General features: G+C 51.5%; 1 protein-coding gene across 2 annotated transcripts; it reads right to left on the bottom strand.

Annotated features, from left to right (window-relative positions):
* Positions 1 to 762: 762 nt before the first annotated feature.
* On the bottom strand, positions 763 to 13033 carry AARS2 (alanyl-tRNA synthetase 2, mitochondrial). Of its 2 annotated transcripts, XM_025991002.2 has the most exons (22): positions 12757 to 13033; positions 11749 to 11940; positions 11056 to 11201; positions 10668 to 10835; positions 9774 to 9918; positions 7592 to 7737; positions 7260 to 7368; positions 6881 to 6919; positions 6660 to 6771; positions 6034 to 6167; positions 5483 to 5627; positions 5055 to 5227; positions 4818 to 4931; positions 4589 to 4729; positions 3845 to 3982; positions 3647 to 3756; positions 3381 to 3489; positions 2963 to 3085; positions 2610 to 2720; positions 1988 to 2071; positions 1776 to 1886; positions 763 to 1405 (listed from the first exon to the last, which is right to left on the bottom strand). In XM_025991002.2, exons 1-22 carry the CDS (start codon positions 12997 to 12999, stop codon positions 1241 to 1243), a joined length of 2958 nt encoding a protein of 985 aa, XP_025846787.2. In that variant the 5' UTR covers positions 13000 to 13033; the 3' UTR covers positions 763 to 1240. The 2 variants fall into 2 exon arrangements, with proteins under 2 accessions (XP_025846787.2, XP_025846788.2); XM_025991003.2 differs by lacking the exon at positions 1988 to 2071.
* Between the last annotated feature and the right edge of the window lie 8037 nt (positions 13034 to 21070).

Below are 21070 nucleotides of genomic sequence, written 5' to 3' on the forward strand. Positions count from 1 at the left end.
TTCAGCTCAGGCTTGGGGCCCGTGCCCTGCACTTTGTCTTAAAGAGTTGGGTGGTTCTGGCCCCTGTGCTCTCCAGACCCCATCACCTGCCACTCACGGCTCACCGCACCAGCTCACCTCCCCCAGAGGGCCCCTGCACTGGCTGTGCCCTCAGTCTGGGGCACTGCTCCCTCAGATACCCTCCACTCAGTGCCACCTCCCAGTGAAACAACGAAGTCACCCCTCCCAATCCTTGTCCTGCCTTCTCTGCAGACCTCATTGCTGCCTTCCATCTGCTGCCTTCTCTTTACTGCGTATTTCCCTGCTAGCAGAAAGCTCCACAAGTGCAGGAAGTTTTATGCCTTTGGTTCTCACCACATTGTCAGCAGCTGACCAGTACCTGCTGCTCATTTCATTGACAAATCACCAGGGCCTGCCTTCCTGAAAATGGGAAGTTACTGTTAATGAAACAAGTGGCACCAGCGAGGATCTGCACTGCTGTAATGACTTTCACAGGGCAGGTCTGGGTCTCAGCAGCTAGGGACACCTTTGTGAGTGCCCAGAACCCCCTGGTGTGGAAAGCCCATTCGTTAAGCACTTGGGGCAATGAGAATGGTTCTCATTTGGATGCTGGGTGACTTTTCAATCCTATGTGAGGGATCAGACAGGTGACAGGACACCTATATCAGGATGCTTGGAGGGGAAAGTGACTCTTGTTTAAATAAAAGACCTTCTGGAACTTCCTAGCCTTGGTGAAATTATATATATATATATATATATATATATATTAAAGATTTTATTTATTTAACAGGGGTGGGGGGTGAGGGTGTAAACAAAAGAAAGGAGGGGCAGAGGGGGAGGGAGAAGCAGGCTCCCCACTGAGCAGGGAGTCCAATGCCAGGCTCCATCCCAGGACCGCGGGATCATGACCTAGGCCGAAGGCAGATGCTCAACCGACTGAGCAGCCACTCAGGTGCCCCTTGGAGAAATACTTTGTAATATGCAATCACAGCCAAGACAGTCCCTGGCTCGACATTCACCCTGTGGGAGGGTGTATCTCTGGGTCCACTTCTCTACAGCTCCATCTCCTTGTGTCTACACGGGGGATGGCCCAGGATGGCCGGCCCTCCTGGGCTTAGCTGCTTGGCCTCCAGGCTCCAGTCCTTTGCTCCAGCCTCCAGGGAGGTTCTGCTGGCTCCTGCAGGGCTCCTGGCACTGGCCTGTCTGCTGTTTAGTCTATGTGAGTCCCTGGGTGAGCTGGTCAGAGTTGGTCGAGGGCATAGGTTCGTGCTGTACTGAGGGCAGCTTCTAGGTCAGCAGTGGTTCCGGTGCCCTGGGCCACCACTTGAGAGCCCCAGGCCTTGCCCCCCATGTGGCTGCATACCGCCAGTGCCCAGGCCTCTGCTGTGAAGGCTGGCATGGCACTCTGGGGACGGAAACAGAAGTGGCAGTGAGGCAGAGCAGCCCTTCCCCAGCTGGGCACATGAGAAGGGAATCAGATAAGGAGGCGGGAGAGCACTGGGCTGGGAACTTGTGTGTGTGGGGTTAACGAATGTCTGCTCCTTGTTTGCAAGGGTGTGTGGCCTGGAGGGGGTGGTGGTAATTAGGGAGGCTCACAGTGCCTTCTCTGGTTGGAGGGCTATGGTTAAGGAGAAGAGATGGCCCTATCCCTGTCCTGGGGTGTCCTCATAGATCCCCTCTACCCTTCTATTCTTCCTCCTTGGAGGAATCAAAGGTGTGGAACCTGAGAGCTGGACCAGGATGGGCTGGTGAGTCTGCCCTCTTCCATCCCTTACCTGAGCCACCTGACAGGCACACAGCACGTGCCCCCGTGGCTGGGGGCTGAGGAGGAGCACAGATGTGCCGGGTGCCCGCTCACACAGCTGCCGCACCACCTTCACCAGCACCTGGGAAAGGGAGGGCCGATGGTGACCCCACCACTCTCTGGATTCCCGGCGACCTCCCACTCAGGATGTTCCACCCCCTTGAACCCAGCCCCAATGCTCACTGAGAGGGACTCGGCGGCAACTGTGTCCACGATCAGGGGCCCCTCCGAGTGCCGCTGCAGCAGCTCCTGGGTTTTCTGTGCAGCCTGGGGGGCGGGAAGGGAACCAGCCCTCACTTCTAAAGTGAGCCCCAGTCCAGAAATCCCCGCCCCCAGCAAAGGTCTTTGGCTTTAAGTGGAGGTGCCGGGGTGCTCTGCCTCGAATGGCTTATGTTCTTCCCATCCCCTTTACCTCTTCCCTCTCGCCACTGCTCCAGGCCCCCACAAATAGGACACTGAAGGTGAAGGCCTATGGCTGGAGCACATATGGACGAAAAGGGGGCGGGAGGAAGGTGGATCTGCAGTCAAGGAGCAATGAGGGTTGAATGGCCTGAGTCAGTTGGCTTCCTGGAGGCAGAGTCTGAGGCTGACTTGGGAGTTGAAGAAGAAGCACAGTTTGGCAGGGAGGGAAGTAGGGGAATGGCCTGGTGCTGGTGCCTAGCTAACAAGAGAGACAGGACCTATGCTCCCCGCCCCCCCCGCCCCCCGCAACTGCCCCATGTCAGACCTGGAGGCTTCTCAGTGTGCATGCTAGAGTGTCTCTGACCCTTGCTGAGCTGTGGGTATCAACCGAACTTCCTCCTACCTGCCCCAGCTCCAGCTTTCGGACAGCCGTGTTGGCACGCCGTTGTAGCACCTTTAGGGCAGCCTGCAGTTCCCGCCGCTGCCACTGAGGCATCACAGCCGTGTCCACAGCCTATGGCCAGAAGCCCATCAGCCATGCCCTTCCCTGAGCCCAGACTCTGAGGTGGGGGCCAGCATGGAGAGGGAAGATATCACATCCACCACGCCCCACCCTGCAGACAAGCAACAAACATCTAGGCCAGCTGGAGTCCAACAGGAATGCTGGGGAAGGACTGGAAGGGTCTGGGGAGGCAGGGGAAAGGAAGAGGGCCAGGAGAGGGTGGGGAGCAGCTGCACAGCAGGGGTGACCCTCACATCAGTGAGTCGTCCCATGTCCTTGGATAGTCGGTGAGCCTCCACTACATCCTGGCTGCCCTGACTAAGCCGCTCTGTGGCAGCTTCTACTTCCTGGGCCAGGCTCTGGCCCACCTCTCGGGCCTGCAAGGATAGAACACGATGCTTGGGGCTACTGGCTTACTTTCACTCCTCCAGGACAGGGGCTCTCAACCCATTGTCAGCCAGGGCCAAATCAGAAATATTTAACAATCAGGACCAATCAAGGCACCAAATAATCACAAGAGCTGCCAACAGCTGTGATGGCACAATTAGCACACAGGTATGAACCCTGGTTCTGCTGCTGGGCATCCCCCAGCCTGACAGCGTCAGCCATGTGTGCCCCTGCCGCCCCCCTATCCACATCCAGCAGTCTCCTGAACCCCGCTGGCATGCTGACCTGCTGGGCCTGCTCCCCAGTGACAGCAAGTAGGCGGACAGTGCCCTTGGTGAGCTGGCGCTCCCCAATGATGACGAGGTCCCCTACAGCCCCTGTACGCAGCAGGTGCCTGTGGGAAGAGGGAGGGAGAAGGAAGTCAGTGGGGATGGTGGGATTGAAAAGAGCTGCCTAAGCTCCAAACTGGGGGCTGGAGGCTCCAAAGACCAAAGAAGGATGAGGATCCAGGGCCCCAGGTCAGGGCGGGCAGGCAGGCAGGAGTGACTCACGTCCCGCAGCACAGCTCCACAGAGGTCTGCAGTGCAGCTTGGGAGGCTGGGTCCAGTGCACGGGCCACAGGCACCCCCACTGATACCACCCGTACAGGGTCTGGGTATACCTGCAAGAGAGGGTAAGGGGACAAGTCTGTCAACTAGCCTGTGTATGTGGGGCAGTTGATCTCCACCGACGGGGGCTCCCCAACTCACCTCATCCAGAGAGCGCAGGCCAGGGACATGAGCAGTGTGTGCCAGGGCCACCTCCTCCATGTAAACGGCCTCATCCTGCCCCACGGCCTCTTGTACAATGCCCTCCACTGCCTGGAGCTGCTCTGGGGTCAGTGGAGCCTGGTGGGATGGGGGAGGGGAAACAGATTGACCGGAAGTCATCTCCGTGCCTATAACGAATGCAGTAAGTGGCAGTCAATGTTCACCGACTATCCTCAGGTTCTAATCAGTTAACCTTTGTGGAGGAGACAATTCTTCTCCTTATAAAGCTACCTAGAAGCTGGGCCTGCTGGAAACTTCAGCCCTTTCATTAGGCACTAGAAGCTGGTGAAGAAAGGAAAACGCTCTTCTATACCCAGGGAGCTCGCCACAAGGGGCAGCCCTACAGGGGAAACAGGGGATGAGGGGGATGCAGGAGCCAGATGTGCGAGGAAGGAAGGGAGACAAGTGGCAAGGAAGGGAGGACAGCTCAAGTTTGAGCAAGGTCATGGGTGACAGCAGGAAGAAGGAAGCTGGGTGGCTGGAGGTGAAAGGAGGGCTCTGGACACCATGTGGCCTGCCCCCTCCCTGGTACGGGGGGAGCCTGAGGGCAAGATACCCCTCCTTGGGCTCAACAGGTCCTCGGACTGGCTAACCCTCCCCCCCCACCCCCGCCGGCCTTCATCAGACCATCTCTCTGTAAGCCTGCTGCTTCACTCAAAGCTTGTCTTTCTGTGCCCTGCTCACCTGCGTGGCCACGTCAAAGCGCAGCCGCTCGGGATTGAGATGGGAACCTCGCTGCTCCGTGCCTGGGCCCAGGGCCTGCAGCAGGGCCCAGTTTAGCAGGTGCGTGGCCGTGTGCTTCTCCATGCAGCCTAGACGCCAGGCCTGAAACACTTTTGTCACCCAGGATCCTGGGGGGCAGGGAGAGTCGAGACGCTGCAGGATATTCTGAGTGTCTGGGTGGCATCCTTACCTCATCCACATGTAGCTGCACCTGGTCCCCCACCTTCAGGCCCTCAGGGGCCACAGCCTCGTGTAGGATGAAGCCTCCACAGATCTGGGCCCGGGCCACTGGGAACAGCACATCCTGGGGAAGGGCAGGGGCTTAGGCATTAGAGTGACAGCTTGTAGCTCTTCCCTCCCCTTGGCTCCCTTCCCAGCTCAGCTCTGCCGTTTGCAGAAATTAACGTGTGTGTGTATGAGGGCTCACCTCCTGGCCCACCCGCACCAGGTAGCCTCGGTCTGAAGCCTGACCCCCCTGTTCAGCGTAGAAGTTGGTTTTGTCCAAGAGGAGGCCACAGTGCTGGCCTTTCCCCACAGAGGCCACAGCTGTCCCATCCTCCAAATATAGCTGGAGTACCTGGGCCTCACAGGGGTTGAACTCTGTCAGGGAGAAGAATAGTGATCAGGGCTAGGCAGGGGTGTGCAAGGTGGGATGTGGGTCTGTCTGTGCCTTACTTGAAGCCAACAGGCACGTGGCTGGGGGGTGGGGCGGGGGAGGGGCACACTTTCAGGTGTCACAGCGACTCCTGGGGGCTATCGCAGGGGATGCACAGTGCTGGGAGCAACCGTCATAGACATCCCTTTCGGTCACTGCCAGGCACACCTGTGGCCACCAGCCTCAGTCCAGGCTCTCACCATAGCCTCCGCTGGGCCGCAGAGAGTAGTTGTACTTGGGACTGTCGTCAGTTGGGGGCACGCCTCGGCGCTGCAACTCCCCCAGTGCGTGGACATTCAGCTGCAGTCCCTGCTTCTGAACTGGCTCGGCCTGCCGTGACCGGAGCTGTGGGACAGGCGTATGCGTATGGAAGGGGCAAGTGGACGATGCAACGGGATCTGAGCCTCATGGAGCCCTGTCCCTGCCACACAGCTGTGTGGACCGTGCAGCCCCCTCTGGAATAAGCCCACAGGACTTGGCTGGCCACTAGAGACCGTGGGCTGGCCAGTGACCCTCCCATCATGCAGGGTCCCAGGATCAGTCCTCCCTCCCTCACTGCTGCCCTTGGGGGTCCCCTCTCTGGGACGCTGTGCTGCCCTCTCCCCTTCTGCTCCTGTTTAGCCCACTGCACTAGTGTCCTCTACAGGCTGTGCATACAGGGTAAAGGACAGACCCTACCTCAACCTCGTTTCCCTTAATAGCTGCATTCCTCCCCCAAGAACTCAGGGCTGGGGAAGGGGTTGTCCTGTACCTTGGCCTCCTCCTGGGCCAACTGTGCCAGCCCAGCAGAGTCCAGCTGCACCCCTTTCTCCTCCAGCATTAGCTCTACCAGGTCCAGGGGGAGCCCCAGGTTCCCAGACAGTGATAAGGACCAGGCCACTTCAGCTTTGAGGAAGAAAGACAAAGGGTGTTCAGGGTGAAGGGGCAGGATAGAAGGGGAAGGAATGAAGGAGGACGAGGAAGAGCTGGGGTTCTTCTAAGCACACAGAAGTCCCCAGGTGCCAAGAACAAGTGTCCCCTTCCTACACTGGGTAGGTTCAGGAGGGGTTAGCCTTCAGGCTCTAAGGCCAGAGCTGGGGGTAGCCCAGGGCACTTCGTCATCTGTCATTTCAGAGGAGAAGGGAAGCTCGATCTCGGCATGACGCCAGCCTTGGAAAGCAGACTGGAGGCCGGGCCAGCTGGGCAGTGAGGAAGTGGGGAGAAACAGGGTGGTGTCCGGCCACAGAGAGGTCTGGGTGTTGGAGATGGTGCAGGGAGAGGGACATGAGGGGGGAGGGTGTGGACGCTAGGCACAGGCCTGCCCCAGAGCTCCCTCCACCTGTCTTGGCTTGCTTAAGTGAGGCCCTCACACCGCCCGTGGCTAGGCACTTCACTCACCAGGGAACAATTCAGAAGGCCCCAGGCACCTCAGGGTCTGATCGATGATCCGCCGACCCCGCTGCAGGGAGGCCAGGAAGGCTGCCTCCTCCTCTGATACCAGGCTGACTATCTGAAAGGGGAGGGGCAGGGCAGCGCTGGATCTAGGCCTCCTCAGGAGAGCCGCTTTCCACCCAGGATCTTGTTGCCCCCCCCTCCCCCTCCCCATCCAGAGCCAGTACCTGGGCTGAGTGCTTCTGTAGTTCTGGATAAGCATCCCCCTGAGGGAGGTAGAAGGCGGAGGAGATGTGAAAGGCAATCGGCCTGCTGGTACCTCCCTTCCCTGGGCCTCTCTGACGACACCAGCCTTGGGAGCTCAGCTCAGGCCGATGATTAGGGAATGTAGGCAGAAAGGGGTCCCAAACTCAGAGGCTCAGCAGCCTGGGCAAGGAGGCCTCCTGAGGGCTCTCCACTTTTTGTATGCAATCCCAGCTTTCTGAGCCCCACAGGACCTGCGCTGGACACTTTGGGTGGGGAGTCTAGGCTGGGGGCACTGTCTGGACTCAGCTGTAAGCTTCCTGAGTACCTAGGGAGACCCAGAAGAGTAGGCTCTGCCCTCACCAGTATCTCCACCACTACAGGCACCAGGCTGCCTAGGAACCCTGGTGGTGCCCGCAACACCTCTGTAGAGAACCGCACAGCTCGACGGAGGATCCGACGAAGAACCAGCCTGGAGGGGTTCAGAGGCCAGATATGAACGCCCAGCAACCCTTGGTCAGCAGTATGGAGAGTGGGGAGGACAAAGTCCAGAGTATGTGCTCTCATCTCAGAGCTCCCTGCCTTTCCCCACTCCTCCTGCCATCTCTACCCAACCCACCTCTCCATCCCCTTCCTTCCTCTCCCCTACAACCACCACCAGCCCCTGCCTCTCTCTGTAGCCCTTCCAGACTCACGGGGCACCCGACATTCCAGGGTAGACACCGTCAGCGATGCAGACACTGAGTGTGCGGATGTGATCGGCCACCACGCGATATGCCATGTCTGTGCGACCCTCGTCTGCTGCTCCGACCTGGCCCAAGTAAGGGGGTGCCCCACAACCCTGGCAAGTGGGAGACAAGGAGACATGGATGCTGGCCCAGCTGACGTGGCTCAGGTGGAGTGCTCTTCGTCATTCCTAGAGCATTTACCTTTACGCCTAAAGCCGGCCACTTATATGGAACATCCTGGCTGGAGGGGCTTCAAACATGAATGGGAGCCAGTCCATGTCCTCCCAGGGCCACATTCAGCACTAACAGTGATCACAGCTGTGATCACGTAATGAATTCCCACTATCAGAACAGTGTGGGTACTTGAATGATGCGTTGTCTAATATCCGAAACATCCTGCTCTGGGAGGTATTACTAGCCTCGCTTTAAAGAGGAAACTGAGGCTCAGAGGAGCTGAGTGCCACAGGCCACTCAATCCATACGAGCAGATTTGAGATTTAAAGCTGGTCTGTCTGACTCCAGGCGCTCTCGGCTGCCCATACCCACTCCTCCAGCCTTTATGGGGTTGGGGGTGGGTGTCAGCTGTGCCTACGTGTAAGTGCACTGAAGCAGATGCCTAATTCATCAAGCTCCATACCTGGAGCCCCAAACCTGTCTCTTTTCTGAGCTTCCCCCTTTCCCTGCACAGTCCTGCCATCCACCACACTGCTCAGAGTCAAAAACTAGGGAGCAGGCCTTGACTTTTATTTCCCCTCCTCATCCAATCCATCACTGGGGCCTTCTGCTCCCATCTCTGTGAGATCTTTCAAATCAGTTACTCTTCTCCACTTCCACCTACACCATGCCCTACTGTTTCTTTCCTGGACTCTGCAAAAGCCTCCCAGTTACTCTTCTTCTCAGGTCTCCCTCCAGCCCATCCTCCACACAGCGAGAGTGGCATGCCTGCCTCCCACCTTAGAGCACTTCTCATTGCACTTAGAATAAAAATCCCACTGTGCACTTCAAGGCCCCAGGAGGTTTGACTTCTGCCTTCCTTTCTATGGGAGACTGTTTCAAAAATGTCCACAATCCTTCCCTTTCCTGTGTGCTTGCCACTTTACAATGTGACCAAAGCTGCTTCCCATCCAGGGATGGAATTGTTTCTCCACCCCTTGAATCTGGGCTAACTAACCTTGTGACTCCCTTTGGCCAACAGAATGAGGTGGACACGACACTGTTCTGAGCCCAGGCCTCAAAAGGCCTCTGTGTCCTTCTATTTTTCTTCTTAGAACCTTGCTGAGCTATGACGTGAACAAGCCCCAGCTAGTCTGGTGCTTGACCGACATGTAGCCTGGTCACCCACGATGCCCTGAACTGCCAGCCAGCCAGCTGATCCTTGGAAGTAGAACTTCCTCATAGCTGACTACAGGTCTATGAATGAACTCACAGAAGACCAAAAGAATGACCCAACAAAACCCAGCTAGCATTGCTAGCCCACAGACTCATGCTACATAACTTATTATTTTAAAATACAAAGTGTTAGGTGGGTTGTTACACAGCAAAATCTCAGTGACACATTCTCCAGCTACATCCCACGTGACTCTACTTTAGCTAGCTGGCCACCCTTGTGTTCCTTTCCTGCCTCACAGCCTTGGTACCTGCTGTCCCCTCTACCTGGAATGAGCTTCCTGTGGCTGGCTCCTCCTCTTTCAGGTTTCAGCTCAAAGATCATCTCTTTGATGAGCCTTCCCCACACACCGGGTCTAAGATTCCTCTGTACCCATCCCCCTCTTGTTATTATCACCCACCTGTACTGCCTGGTCACAACCTGCAATCCTGTTTAAATCTGCCATTTGTTCTTTCACACATTTATTATTTATCTCCTAGGCTACAACATAATCTCTGTGATCTCTTTTCTGTTTACTATTATTTTCCCATACCAAGTACAAAGGACTTCACCCAAAATAGGCACTCAACACATACTTTTTGAATGAATGAAGCAAGGAAGGAAGGAAGGAGTTAGGGGCAGTATCAGATAACAAACATGAATCTCAGCCTCATGTTTGACCCTGGTATCCTTGGCTGGTCTCTGTTTCCACATGAGGGAATACGTGAAGTACTCAACAAAGACGGAAAGCAATAGCTTCTGGAAGGGAAGAGGCAGGCTCACCTGGTGTATGGCTTTGAGCAGCGGGGAAAAGAGGTCAGTGTCATAGGTGGAGGGTGTGCCTTGCAGCACAGCTACCAGTCTTTCCAGGCCCATTCCCGTGTCCACGTGCCGCTGGGGCAGGGGCTGCAGGCTTCCATCTGTCTCTCTGGCCAGGGAAGGTGTGCAAGGTGAGGCCCCACATAGGATTTCAGGGGTGAGGCAGATGCCCAAATGCAGTGGAGGAATGAGGAGGGGGCTGAGAGTGGGAGGAACCAGAAGGCAGTATCCACCCCTCCCACTGAAGACAGACAGCGATGGCCTTTGTTCCTGTGTGTACTTTCTCATAAAGGGTGATCTCCACCCTCACCCCTCCGCCCCTCAATGGGACCCACACGTCCCCTTTCTGGGATAGAATTCTTTGTCCTGAGAAAGAGACACGTTACAGCTGGAGGAAAATCTTAGAGATCATGAAGCTCAGCTTCATCCTGTGATACAACAGCAGAGGCCTGAGAGGAGCAATGACTAGTTTAAACTGTTATGAGCATAGTCAGTTGGGCATCTGACTCTTGGTTTTGGCTCAGGTCATGGGATCAGGCCCCTGCATTGGGATCCATGCTGAGCATGGAGCCTGCCCGGGATTCTCCTGAGATTCTCTCTTTCTCCTTCTCCCTCTGCACCCCTCCTCAGTTCCTGTGTGCTCTCTCAAACAAACAAACAAACAAACAAACACTGTTAAGTGCACAGACTAGAGTTAAATCAATTATTATCTGAAAAGTATTTAGCAATGTGCCTGGCACACAATTAGCACCATTTAAGTGTTTGTTTTTCTTTAATAAGAAGCAGATCAAAGCCTCTTGGCTACTGCCTTTTCCATTTCTGGCCAGGGATTTTCCTCCTGCTTCAGCATTCCATTACCTGTTGTGTTGAATGAAGACCAGATTCCAAAGCTCCACCAGCTGGGGGGCTCCCACTCTACCAGCCAGGTCATAGTGGATCTCGGTACAGGGCCCACATGGGCCAGTGTCCCCCATCTCCCAGAAGTTCTCTTGTGGTCCAAAGGAAAGCACATGGCTGGCATGCACCCTGAGAAGAAAGCCGGATGAGTAGTAGGAAGACAGACAAACCTGGAAGCCAGAACCCTCTTTGCCATGAGAGCCTCTCCATCAAGCTCATCAAGAGGAGAGACAAGGCTGACCCCAGTCTGCTAGGATATGTTGAAACTCTGATGACTGATGCTGGTACTCTCTATTTGCCAGTCCTTGTGCCCTCCAGAGATGGACAGAAGGGGCAGAGGCAGACTTACCCTAAGTTGAGCCAGATGTCCCTGCTCTCTAGGTCTGGGTCCAGCCCTGCCTTGGGGTCACCACCAAAGTAGGAGACCCAGAGCCTGTCCTTAGGGATCCCATAGACTTGAGTCAGCAGTTCCCAGGCCATGCTGCAAGCCTCTTCCTGCAGGGGAAACCCACATGGGTTGGGAGGAGGAAAATGGGTAAGAAGTTGGCTCCACTGAAGTGTCAATCAAGCCACAAGACTTTAGCCCTCAGCTTTAGACAAAATTGCACTGCCCACCTTGTTTCCAGAACAAACCATGACCATTTCTGCTTGAGTTTTTTTTTTTTTTGTCCTGCCTAGAAAGCTTCCCCTCTTCTAAATCCTTTCTTTCAAGTCCCACCCTCTTCATGAAATTGTCTTTCCACCCTAACCCTGGGATGATTCCTAACTCCTGCATTTTAGTATTTCTGTCTGACCATTTATTCATTCAATTACTGATTAGCCATTAGGCAAGGAGCACAATCCTGGTCCTCAAGGAGCTTACAATCCAATTAGGGAAGTGAAACACATTCCTACCACACATGTTCACTTGTGTCACTTCACCTCTGTGTCTAGTAGGAGTCCTGTCTAAGGAGACACTAGGAATGGAGACAGGACTAATCCTGAGGCCCTGCTTGGCTGACAACTGACCCTTTCCTAACTTCAGGGCTTCCTGGAGACTCACCTTAAAATATTCACCCCCAAAAGCCCAATTGCCGAGCATCTCGAAGAAGGTATGATGGGAGAGGTCCCGGCCCACGTCTTCCAGGTCGTTGTGGCGTCCTCCAGCCCTCACACATTTCTGGCTGTTGGCCACTCGTCGGAAGCCTGCCATCTCGCTTCGTGGATTCACAGTGCCCAGGAAGATCGGCTTGAACTGGAAACACATGAAGGTCCCAGTGCTCACTCCCTCAGGAGAAGGGAAAGGTGGGGAGTGGGGTGTTCAGACTGAAGGCTGGCTGTGCCCCTGAGAGTGCAGTGGGGTCTTGGACCAGGGGGCAATCTGGGAGCATGACGGCACCCATCTCTGGTGTGTGTAGAGCAGACCAGGGGTAAATAAATCACGAAACAGAGACCTCCTGCTAGTAAATCAGGCAAGGTAGAAGAAGGAGGTGTGTGTTGGCTGGAAACAGAACACTGAATGGCTCCATCCCCCATTTCAGCTTCTTCAAACCACACCCAATAAATGGTATAAAACCCAGACCACAGGGCACACTTCACAAAGTCAGCGTTTAACAGCCTTGAAGGTTAAGCTATTCCCCTCACCCTGCTCGCCCATTTTACAGAGGAAGACAAAGAAATCAGGACAGTAAGTGGTGCTCAAAGTCAAATGCTTAGAGAACGCAGCCTAGCACATATTAAGTGCTCGATAAACATTTATTTAATGAATCAGTTCTCTTTATTTAAAGCATGAATAGATGAAGCCAGACTTCCCCCACCAGTCTGCCTCCGCAGAACGCCACACACCACACCCTCCATTCTTGGACCTAAAACTCCATCCAAACCCTGGCGTTCCCCAGGCTGGCCCTGCCCAAGCCCACACCCGCGCCCGGGCATCACAGCCCAACCACGCGCGGCCCTTCCCCCACAAGCCACGAGCTCCGCCCCTCGCCTCTTTCGCCCAATCCCGCGCCGCCTTTCTCCCACGATAGCTCACAAACTCCGCCCCCGCGCAGGGTAGCCCCGCCCCTACCTGGTTCATGCCGGCGTTGACGAAGAGCAAGCTGGGGTCGCCGCGGGGCCGCACGGAAGCGGACGGCACCAGCCGGTGGCCATGGCGGTCCCGAAAGAAGCTTAGGAAGGCGTCTCGCACGGCGGTGGCCTGGGCCGGAGGGGGCTGGGATGAGAGCGGCCGGCGGCTGGGGCCCCCCCACAGGGGCGACCTTCGAATGGCCCGCCGCAGTCCCCCGGCGGCCGATGCCATCGACGCCGCCATCTTAACTCGGGGCAGTGACTTCACGGGGTCAAAGGACACCGCGGGGATGGACGGTGACGGGGGAAGGAAGCCGCGCGCTTTTTACAGCGGCCCCTGGCGGTAGGAGGACTCAAGGCAACCCCTGCCTCCTGGGTGGAAGTGACTGGGAAGGGGACTTCAGCAGGAGTAGGCCTAGCTAGCACAGCTGCCCGGCATGTAGTAGGCCCTTAATTAATTTGTCATATTTATTAAGATTTACTTATATATTCATGATAGAGAGAAGAGAGAGAGGTAGAGACGTGGGCAGAGGGAGTAGTAGGCTCCTCGCAGGGAGCCGGATGCAGGACTCGATCCTGGGACCCCAGGATCCCGCCCTGAGCCGAAGGCAGACGCTCAGCCGCTGAGCCATCCAGGCGTCCCAAACAAATACTGATTTAGAGCCTAGTGCCAGGCATTGTTTTAGGCCCTTAAGGTATATTAGTCACAACATTAACCAAAATCCCTTGCTCTCCAGAGATCTGTATTGTAGTAGTAATCGTTAGGTTTATTAATTTTGCAAGGTTGCAGCTGGAATTGCAGTGAACAGGCCGGGATTCAACTGCGTGTGTGTGTTTGTGTTTCCAGGCTGAGGGAGGAAGGCTGAAGTACCAAGAGAGGTAATACCAGCATTCATTCAAGAAGCATTCAGTAAATACATATTGAGTATCAGCTATGTGCCAGGCACCCTTCCAGAGACTTGCCAAAGCCCTTTGCCCTTTTGTTCTTAGGGACCAAAGCAAGCCCTCTGGGACAGGAGTCTAGTGGAGACACAACAAACAGCATCTGCTCCGTTATTAATTGCTTAATAACATTTGATCTTTTACTTGTTTTAAAAGATTTTATTTATTTATTCGTGAGAGACACAGAGAGGCAGAGACACAGGTAGAGGGGGAGAAGCAGGCTCCCTGTGGGGAGCCAGATATGGGACGGACTCGATCCCTGAACCGGGACCAGGCCCTGAGCCGGGACCAGGCCCTGAGCCGAAGACAGACGCTCAACCGCTGAGCCACCCAGGTGTCCCAACATTTGGTCTTTTGATTTGCCTGGGGATTAGAGAGAATCCAGGTTGTCAGTGCAAGAAGAAGCTGTTGACCAACAGCGGCAGAGATTTCTCTCTTGGCTTCCCAGTGCCCTAGGGTTTTGTGTGTTTTGCATTAGGGCAAGAGAGATACCTGTTCCACCTCCTGCTTCTGTCTTTTTCTCCATGGTAACAGCTGTGACCGCAAATCCGGCACAGGCCCTTGAGGGTACAGCCAGGGTCCTCATGGGGCTTCTCATGATAACCTCTGCTCTTGGTTTGGGAAATTAAACAGGTTAAGAAGAGAAAAAAAGCCCAACGGGGGCTGCAGAGCTGAAATCAGGGTGGTCACCTACAAGGCCTTAGCTAACCACCGTGGTGGTCTTTTGATCCTTCTTTATGAGTTATGTTCTTTAGGGACTTTGGAAACATGGTTTCCTTGGGAAATGTGTAGTCTTTTTTTGGACTTGAGTTTCTATAGCAATAGTGAATTATCAACATTGTATTCTGACAGAGCGCGTAGCATCCATCCCAAGATCCTCTGTTTCTTCCCTTGCCCATGTAAATTAAACGAGTTGTTTTGAAAGTGTGTTTTGCCTGTTTTGGTTTTTCCAATGTTTTTGGAACAGGAACCCAAAGCCAGATGGGGATTTCTATGAGATTGATGATCTTGAGACAAGACTGTGAAATTCTTCCCCAAACTGAGATGGGAGTGTTTTGCTAGAGAAAATCTAGCTGGGGCCTCCAACCAGTACTGATGTTACCTTTCTTTCTCAGATTTTTTCCAAAGGGTTTTTAGATTTTGTTTATTAATTTTAGAGAGCAGGAGGAAGAGCAGAGGGGAGGGAGAGAGAGGGGAAAGCATGTCAAGCTGACTCTGTTGAGTGTGGAGTCTGACTCGAGGCTATCTCACGATCCTGAATCATGAGCTGAGGTGAAAACAAGAGTCAGATACTTTACCAACAGCCACCCAGGTGCCACAGGGACTCTGTGTTTGGACAAACGTGAATCCGGTGTGGAGCCGTGGATTATTTTTCCAAACAGCTTTATTGAAATATAATTCACATACCTTACAATTCACCCATTTAAAGTGCACCAATTCAGTGGCTTTCAGTACATTCATCATCTGTTACCATAATCATTCTCAGCACACTTTCATCACCACCAAAAGAAACCTTACAACCTTTACCTGTTAAGCAGCCCCCAGCCCTCTCAGGCCTAGGCATCTATTAATCTACTTTGTCTCTGTAGATTTCCCTATTCTGAACATTTCATATAAATAGAATTACAATATATGGTCTTTTGTAACTAGCTTCTTTTTTTTTTTTTTTAAGATTTTATTTATTTATTCATGAGAGACACAGAGAGAGGCAGAGACATAGGCAGAGGGAGAAGCAGCCTGATGTGGGAAGTGATCCCAGGATCCCCAGATCATGACCTGAGCCAAAGGCGGATGCTCAATCACTGAGCCACACAGGCATCCCATGTAACTGGTTTCTTTCACTTAGCATATCTTCAAGATTTATCCCATGTTATAGCATGTATTGTGGATTTTTGGAAATGTATTTCTTGAGTTCTGTTTGAAGAAGGGTTTTTTCTCCATCTTACTATTTTGTCCCTGCCACTAAAAAATGATCGTTCTCTTTTCTTTAAATGTGGTATTCTTGGGGAACCTAGGTGGCTCAGTGATTGAGCGTCTGCCTTCAGCACAGGTCATGATCCTGGGGTCCTGGATCCAGTCCTGCATTGGGCTCCTCACGGGGAGCCTGCTTCTCCTGCCTGTGATTCTGCCTCTCTGTGTCTCTCATGAATAAATAAATAAAATCTTTTTAAAAAAATGTGATACTCTCTGGTAGTCAGTCTCTTTTTTTACTCCGGTGAAGTCAAGTAAGTCTTTTAGAATTGTGATGTTCTGATTTGCCACTGTCCTCTGATGAGGAAGTGAAGCTTAAGGTCTGCAGTTTCTCAAGATACATACATATGGAGAGAACTCACCCGACTGGGAAGTTACTGCATTTTGGGGTGTAAAAGGCAAAATTTGGTTGGTTTCCTGGGAGCTGTTCAGCTGGGTTTGGGTGCTGCTTTCCCTGGGTCTGGGATTGCCTTTGTCTTGTTGTTTGGCTTACTTATCTTGGCAGGTCCAAGACGCCCATTCTTTGCGCCTTCTCTGTTTGCCTCATTTGTGAGAAGCAACGCCCTTATTCTGGGAATGGAAATTGTCCTTCCTGATTTCCCCATTGGCTTTGAGAGCAGGAACCTGAGGTCAGTGATGCATTCTGTCCTGGACTGATGGTCAGAGGAGACACAAGGGAATTTTTACTCTTACTGATCATAGGGAACTCAGCTTTGGGAACTTCCTCATCATAAAAGCTGTCTTTTAGTGTCGAGGTGAAAAGTTCCCATAAGAGGTATTTCTAGTTTTGTTTATTTATTTATGGCTTTGACTTATCTCGATTGTGAAAGCAACACTTGTCAAATGTTAGTATGCATAGAGATTTCATGGGATCTTGTTAAAAACACAGACACTGACTCAGTAGGTCTGGGTAAGCTTGAAATTCTGTGTATCAAGTAGGCTCCTGGGTGGTGCTCTTGCTGGCCTTAGCCTAGGAGACCTTACCCTGAGTGACAAGGCTGTGGTAGAGGACTTGTGGCAAGAGTCGGGACACAGGCTTTTGCTTGGGGCAGGGTCCTAGGGTTTGGATGTTCTTGGCCTCTCTCCCCTTTCCCCCCCGAGCAAGTGGGTGGAGCTGGGGGGATGTGGGGGGCCTCCCCGTGTTCATGCTTGCTGCCACCAGCTTCAGCTTGGGTCAAGGTGGGGACCTGCGTCCTCCTGTTGCTAAGAGATGGGGAGGCTGAGGGGAGCAGGGGCAGGGGATGGGGGCAGAGCCTAGCCTGTGAGGACTGGCGAGGGTGTGGGGGTGTGGGTGGCGGGGTTCCACGGATAGGAGCCCCCTGGTATCAGGAATTCAGTGATTAGTGGAGCCTCAGTGTGGCAATGCCCTGTTTGTCCATATTCATTTTTTAAATGACTAAATTTTAATTTTTATTATAAATTTTTAAAAAAGATTTATTTATTTATTTATTCATGAGAGATACAGAGAGAGAGAGAGAGGCAGAGACACAGGCAGAGGGAGAAGCAGGCTCCATGCAGGGAGCCCGACGTGGGACTTGATCTTAGGTCTCCAGGATCACGCCCTGGACTGAAGGTGGCGCTAAACCGCTGAGCCACCAGGCTGCCCTAAATAACTACATTTTTATTTTTATTTTTTATTATTTTTTTTAATGACTACATTTTTAATGGTTATATGTAAGTACCTTCATAACATCCTCGATTCGCCTCTTGCCAGGAAAATCTAAAATATTCTCTATCTGGTCCTTTGGAAAAAGATGGCCAGTCCCTGTGTTAGAGATTTTTTGTTTTTGTTTTGTTTTTGTTTTTGTACTACCCATCCCCCCACTAAATCACATAATAAAACACAGATGTAGAAAAGTCAACCAAACCAAATGTATAGCTTAATTATTAGAAGGCAAACATCTTTGTATTCACCATCCAGGTCACAAAATAAAACTTTGCAGCAACCCCAGAAGCCCTCCTTGGACTCACCCCCTACCCAACCACGTTCCTTCTTCTGAAAGGGACCACTATCCTCACTTTCATAGTAATTATGATTTGGGGTGTCTTTACAGTTTTATCACCCAAATATACATCCATAGATGCATTTTATTTATTTTTATTTTTAATTTTTTTTAAAGATCTTATTTATTTATTTGAGAGACAGAGAGGGAGAGTTACAAGCAAGCAAGAGAAGCAGAGGGAGAGAGATAGGGAGAGTCAGAATCCAGGCTGAGCAGGGAGCCTGACATGGCTCTATCCCAGGACCCTGGGATCATGACCTGAGCTGAAGGCAGACGCCTAACCTACTGAGCCACGCAGGTGCCCCCTTAGATGCATTTTAAAAAGCTTTCTTAAAATGCACTTTCAGACTTTTTATCTGTGGATTTCCTCTTAATCTCCTTCTTTTCCTTATGGTGTGTAGAATTTTTCAGTCTGTTTTTGCTGACTGCATATTCAGTGTTGAACTCATTCAACATTTTCTGCCCTCTCTTATTTCAATCAAGTTAGCACCTAGATCCGGAAACATAATCTGACACAGGTTTGGATCACTTTGGTGATACTCTACATTGTAGTGTACTCTTTCATCAGAGAGCACATTGATGTCTGGTTTTCTTTCTTTCTTTCTTTCTTTCTTTCTTTCTTTCTTTCTTTCTTTCTTTCTTTCTTTCTTCTTTTCTTTCCTTTCTTTCTTTTCTTTCATTTCTTTCTTTTTTAAAAGATTATATTTATTTATTCTTGAGAGACACAGAGGGAGAGGCAGAGACATAGAGGGAGAAGCAGGCTCCTCGCAGGAAGTTGATCCCCAGACCTGGGATCACACCCTGAGCGGAAAGCAGATGCTCAACCACTGAGCCACGCAGGCGTCCCTGTGTCTGGTTGTTTTTCTTTGATCTTAGTAGCAACATACACAAAATGTCTGTATCTGTTAATTCAGTGAAAGGTGCCACATGGTGATATTTATATTCTATCATTTCTTTTTCATTTATCAGTTGGAATATTTCTAAAAAGAGATACTTCCTCTAATCTTTTTTTTTTTCACCAGTGGTACAGTTAATGTAGAAAAGGCAGGATACATGCTTGATTTTTCTCTATTAAGTTATCAGCTTTTAAGATAGCGAATTTGTTTCCTATCACCCTTCAAAGGTGATCTATTATGTTTTTCAGTATAAATTATGAACTGCAGCATTTTTGATGATATCAATCCATTGCAATTGTTATCTCTATTAAAACTAAGATTGTTCCATCTTTCCTCAGCAAGATTCTCTTTGATTTGACTTCCAAGTCTTTTTGTCATGACCCTGGTAGTCATTGATAGGTTCCTTACTTTCTGTTATGACAAGATATTTCTGGCTCACATTGTACGTTTTTTGTCTCAGACTTGGAAACAGCCATTTCCAAAAGCCCTGGTTACTTTTAGTAGGAAATGACATTTCCAAACAACAAACTGGGTGCTGGGATGCTCATTGCTATTGAGTTGGTCTTTGTTTCTAGTTTTTTATGGGGGACAGAGATAGGAAAAATATCTATTTACAGATAAAGTGTTCCATTAGAAGTTTTTTTCCTTAGAGGTAGTGTGCATGTGCGCACACGAGCGAGCAGGAGGGGGGGGCAGAGGGAGAGAGAGAGGGAGAGAGAGAATCTCAAGCAGGCTCCACACCCAGCACGGAGTCCAATGTGGGACTCAGACTCACGACCCTGAGACCATGACTTGAGCCAAAATCAAGGGTCAGATGCTTAACCAACTAACCCCTCAGGCACCCCTTCATTAGAGGGTTTTAAGCATGGAAGTGACATGATCTGATTTATACTTTTGAAAGATCATTCCACCGTGAAAGCTTGGACTATGAGAGCAGGAGGGGAAGCAGGAATGTTTATTAGGATGGTGTTGTCCAGGAAAGAGGTGGTGGACAAGACTGAAGCAGCAGAGAATAGAAGAAGTTGCTGGATTCAGGCTATCTGTGGAGACAGCTATTGATGCTAATGGATGGGATGCTGTGAAGGAGGGAGGAGACTCATTCTAAGTTTAAGAGCTGAGGAACTGGGGTGGGGGTGTGTGTGGTGCCATTCACTGGCATGGGAAAGTCTGCAGAAGGAGAAGGTCTCTGGAAGGGAAAACAAGAGTTTGCTTTGGATATATTATGTTTAAGTTTGGACATCTTAGTGGAGATGTCACCCGATGGGTATAAAAGTCGAGCAGAGGCAAGTCAGAGCTACAACTATAAATTTGGGAGTCACTAGTACATCTGTGGTCCTGGATGAGATAAGATCACCTAGTAGAAGAGTGAGATGAAGGAGAAGCAAAGAGGGTCAGTTCTCAGTTGTGTCCTGGGGAGCCAGAAGAGGAGAGCCAGCTGGGAAGCTTGAAAAAGCACTGGGGGCCAGGAGGAAAACTAGAAAGAGGGTGGTCACACCAAAATGTCAAGAAGAGATGATGTTGTAGGAGAGAATGGCCAGTTGTATTGAGTGTTGGGCAAGATGAGAGTGGAGACCTGACCAATGGACTGGGAGAGATTGCAGAAATTTCAGTGGATTCGTGGGAAAGAAGGGCCAAGGTGGTGAGAAGGGCTGGAGGCGAGGGTGGGGGGAGTTGAGAAGGTGGACCCCAGAAATATAGGCAACTCTGGAGGGAATTTGCAGGGAAGAGAAGCAGAAAAAAATAGTAGAGGTTGGAAGGAACTCGGCCCAAGGGGTCGATCTATCTCATTCCCTCTCTCTTTTTTCTGTGTTCATTTCTTTTTAAGAATGGCCACATTAAGGCTTGTTTGTGGGCAGATAGGTATGATCCAGTACAGAGAAGAAACTGATAAAGCCAGAGAAGGAGAGGACTTTTACAGTGGCAAAGTTTTTAAGTATTTGAAGAGATTGAAAAATTCAGTGCAGGGGCACCGGGGTGGCTTAGCGGCTGAGTATCTGCCTTTGGTTCAGGTCATGATCCAGGGGTCTTGGGATTGAGTCCCACATCAGGCTCCCCATGGGGAGCCTGCTTCCCCCTCTGCCTGTGTCTCTGTCTCTCTCTCTGTGTCTCTCGTGAATAAATAAATAAAATCTTAAAAAAAAAAGAGAGAGAAAAGTTCAGTATAAAAGGGAGAAATAGGCCAGAGTCAGGAGCTGCGACACTACTATTAGCAAGGGAAGGAAGTCTGGATACCACTGCTAGTAGATTGCGGAGCTAGGGTTGGAAAAGCCAGGGAGTGCTCCTTCTCCTGCGTCTGTTTCCTTAGTGAACATGTAGTGAGGTGAAGAGATGAAATTGCTGCCTTGAAAAGCCCCTTTTCTTTTATTTTAAACATGCATTTGATTCTTTTTTTTTTCTTAAATATTTTATTTATTTGAAAGAGAGAGCACAGGAGCAGAGGGTTGGGTCAGAGGGAGAGGGAGAAGCAGACTCCCTGCTCAGCAGGGAGCTGAATATGGGGCTT

Source organism: Vulpes vulpes, chromosome 1 (assembly GCF_048418805.1).
Source record: "Vulpes vulpes isolate BD-2025 chromosome 1, VulVul3, whole genome shotgun sequence".
Lineage (NCBI taxonomy): Eukaryota > Metazoa > Chordata > Mammalia > Carnivora > Canidae > Vulpes > Vulpes vulpes.